General features: G+C 43.7%; 1 protein-coding gene across 1 annotated transcript; it reads left to right on the top strand.

Moving 5' to 3' along the window:
* The first annotated feature begins 1,255 nt into the window (after window positions 1-1,255).
* On the top strand, window positions 1,256-1,594 carry LOC130994084 (uncharacterized). Its single transcript, XM_057919117.1, has one exon. It carries the CDS (start codon window positions 1,256-1,258, stop codon window positions 1,592-1,594), a length of 339 nt encoding a protein of 112 aa, XP_057775100.1.
* The last annotated feature ends 856 nt before the right edge of the window (window positions 1,595-2,450 follow it).

The raw sequence follows: 2,450 nt of genomic DNA, 5'->3' as shown, positions 1-2,450 counted from the left end.
GAAGGAGCTGCTAGCTGTGGTGTATGCCTTTGATAAGTTCCGTTCTTATTTGATTGGAACTCATTCAATTGTCTACACTGATCATGCCGCCATCCGCTACTTGTTCACAAAGAAGGACTCCAAGCCCCGCTTGATTCGATGGATCTTGTTGCTTCAAGAATTTGATATGGAGATTCGTGATCGAAAGGGATGTGAGAATGTGGTAGCCGACCACTTGTCTCGTTTGGAGAATCCGATCGAAGGAGATGATCCGAAGATGGCCATCAATGAGTCTTTTCCCGATGAGCAGATTTGGGCGGTGCTATTTAAGGATCCTTGGTATGCAAAGTATAGCAATTACTTGGTTATTGGAGCTCTTCCCGAGGGGTTGTCGCACTATCAAAAGAAGAAGTTCCTCCATGATGTCAAGTTTTATTATTGGGAGGATCCTTACCTATACCGGAGGTGCGTCGATGACTTTATTCGACGATGTGTTAAGGAGCATGAATGGCCGAAGATCATTGAAGAGTGCCATAGCTCACCTAGTGGAGGCCACTTTGCTGCCTACCGCACTGCCATGAAGATAAATCATAGCGGTTTTTATTGGCCTTCAATTTTCGCAGACTGTCATGCTTTTGTGAAGTCTTGAGATCGATGCCAGCGCATGGGCAACATTACAAATAGGGATAAAATGCCACAAATCATCATTATAGAGGTGGAGCTATTTGATGTTTGGGGAATTGACTTCATGGGTCCTTTCCCTCCTTCTTGCGATTTTTCCTACATATTGCTTGCTGTGGAGTATGTGTCTCGATGGGTGGAGGCGATCCCAACTACCACAAATGATTCCAAGGTAGTCATTAAATTCTTGCAAAAGAATATTTTGACTCGGTTCGGAGCACCGAGAGCGTTGCTTAGTGATGGGGGGTCGCACTTCAACAACAAGTTACTAGCAAGCGTGTTGGCGAAGTATGGAGTAAAGCACAAGGTGACGACTCCATATCATCCTCAAGCTAATGGACAAGCAAAGTTGGCGAATCGAGAGATCAAGCAGATTTTGGAGAAGAGCGTCGCCAATAAGAAAGATTGGGCAAAGCACTTGGATGATGCTCTTTGGGCGTATCGCACTGCCTACAAAACTCCGATTGGTATGTCTCCCTATCAACTTGTTTTTGGCAAATCCTGTCATTTACCTGTTGAGATTGAGCACAAGGCATATTGGGCGACGAGGAGAATCAATTTGGAGTTCAAGGAGGCCGATCATACAAGGCGAGATATGTTGACGGAGTTGGATGAGTGGAGGAATGAAGCTTACGAGAGTTCTCGTATCTACAAGGAAAGGGCGAAGAAGTTCCATGATTTGAGCATCCGCACAAAGGAATTCAAGCCGGGACACGAGGTACTCTTGTATGATTCTGAGCTTCGACTATTCCCTGGCAAGCTGCAGTCTAAATGGAGAGGTCCTTACGTGGTTCACAAGAGCAATTGGAATGGGACCTATGAGTTGCTTGCGTCCAATGGGTCCACGTTCACTGTTAATGGCCATCGCCTTAAAACATACTTCAAAGCAGAGTTGGACCGGGACATGGAAGTGGTCAACTTCGTTGATCCGTGATTGAAGGTATCGTCAAGCTATAGACGTTAATTTTAGCACTTGTTGGGAGGTAACCCAACTATTTTTCTTTGTTTTATTTTTCTTTCTTTTAGTGTCGTTTTGTTTCTTTTTGTTTCTTTTTGTTTCTTTGTTTTGTTTGGGGTTTTTAGTGCGGTGTTGAGCTTGGAAGTTGCGAGATCTCGCGCTTTGTTCATGCCACCGCCAGAGGAACAGGTGTTTCTCTGCCAGATTTCTGGAGGTCTTCATGTTTCCAGCGCAGCCTTTTCTACTCTTCGCTGCCCTACCCAGCGCCGCCACTCTCCACTTTGCCCAAGGTCACAAACCTCATTTCGCCGCCTCTCACGATGGTTCAGTTTTTCAATGCCGATAATCAGGGACGTTTTCTACACTCTTCTTATTTCTTTTATGCCCTGAGGACATGGCACGTTTTAAGTGTGGGAGGGGGTGTTTTGTTGCTTATATTTTCAAATATTTTCAAAAATTTGGGTGAGATCAATCTTTCTACGCTTAGTTTTTGGTCTCGAATCTTACTAATTTTTATGAATTTGTGGAAGAGAAGATGGTTTTCGATGTGCATTTCGGGTTTGTGTTTGTTTGGTGGTTATTCTTATTTTACTTTTAATATATGTTTCTTGATTGTGCAAAGAATTATGAGTTTTGTTGCAACACTTTTGTAAGTTAGCAAAACGTGATTTGTCCGGTAGATGCTAGAAGGAGTGTTGTCATTGTAATTGCCTACGATCATATCTTATCTGTGAAAAATGAAAAAGTTGGACGAATTGCCAACTCTGAAAATGCCAGCTCTGAAACATCTGGCCTGTTCTGAAAAAGTGGCAGCTCTGAGTCTCTGCTCCTC

The sequence above is a fragment of the Salvia miltiorrhiza genome, chromosome 7 (assembly GCF_028751815.1).
Source record: "Salvia miltiorrhiza cultivar Shanhuang (shh) chromosome 7, IMPLAD_Smil_shh, whole genome shotgun sequence".
Lineage (NCBI taxonomy): Eukaryota > Viridiplantae > Streptophyta > Magnoliopsida > Lamiales > Lamiaceae > Salvia > Salvia miltiorrhiza.
Note: the sequence above shows the minus strand (reverse complement) of the source record. Positions and strands in the feature narration are given on the sequence as shown.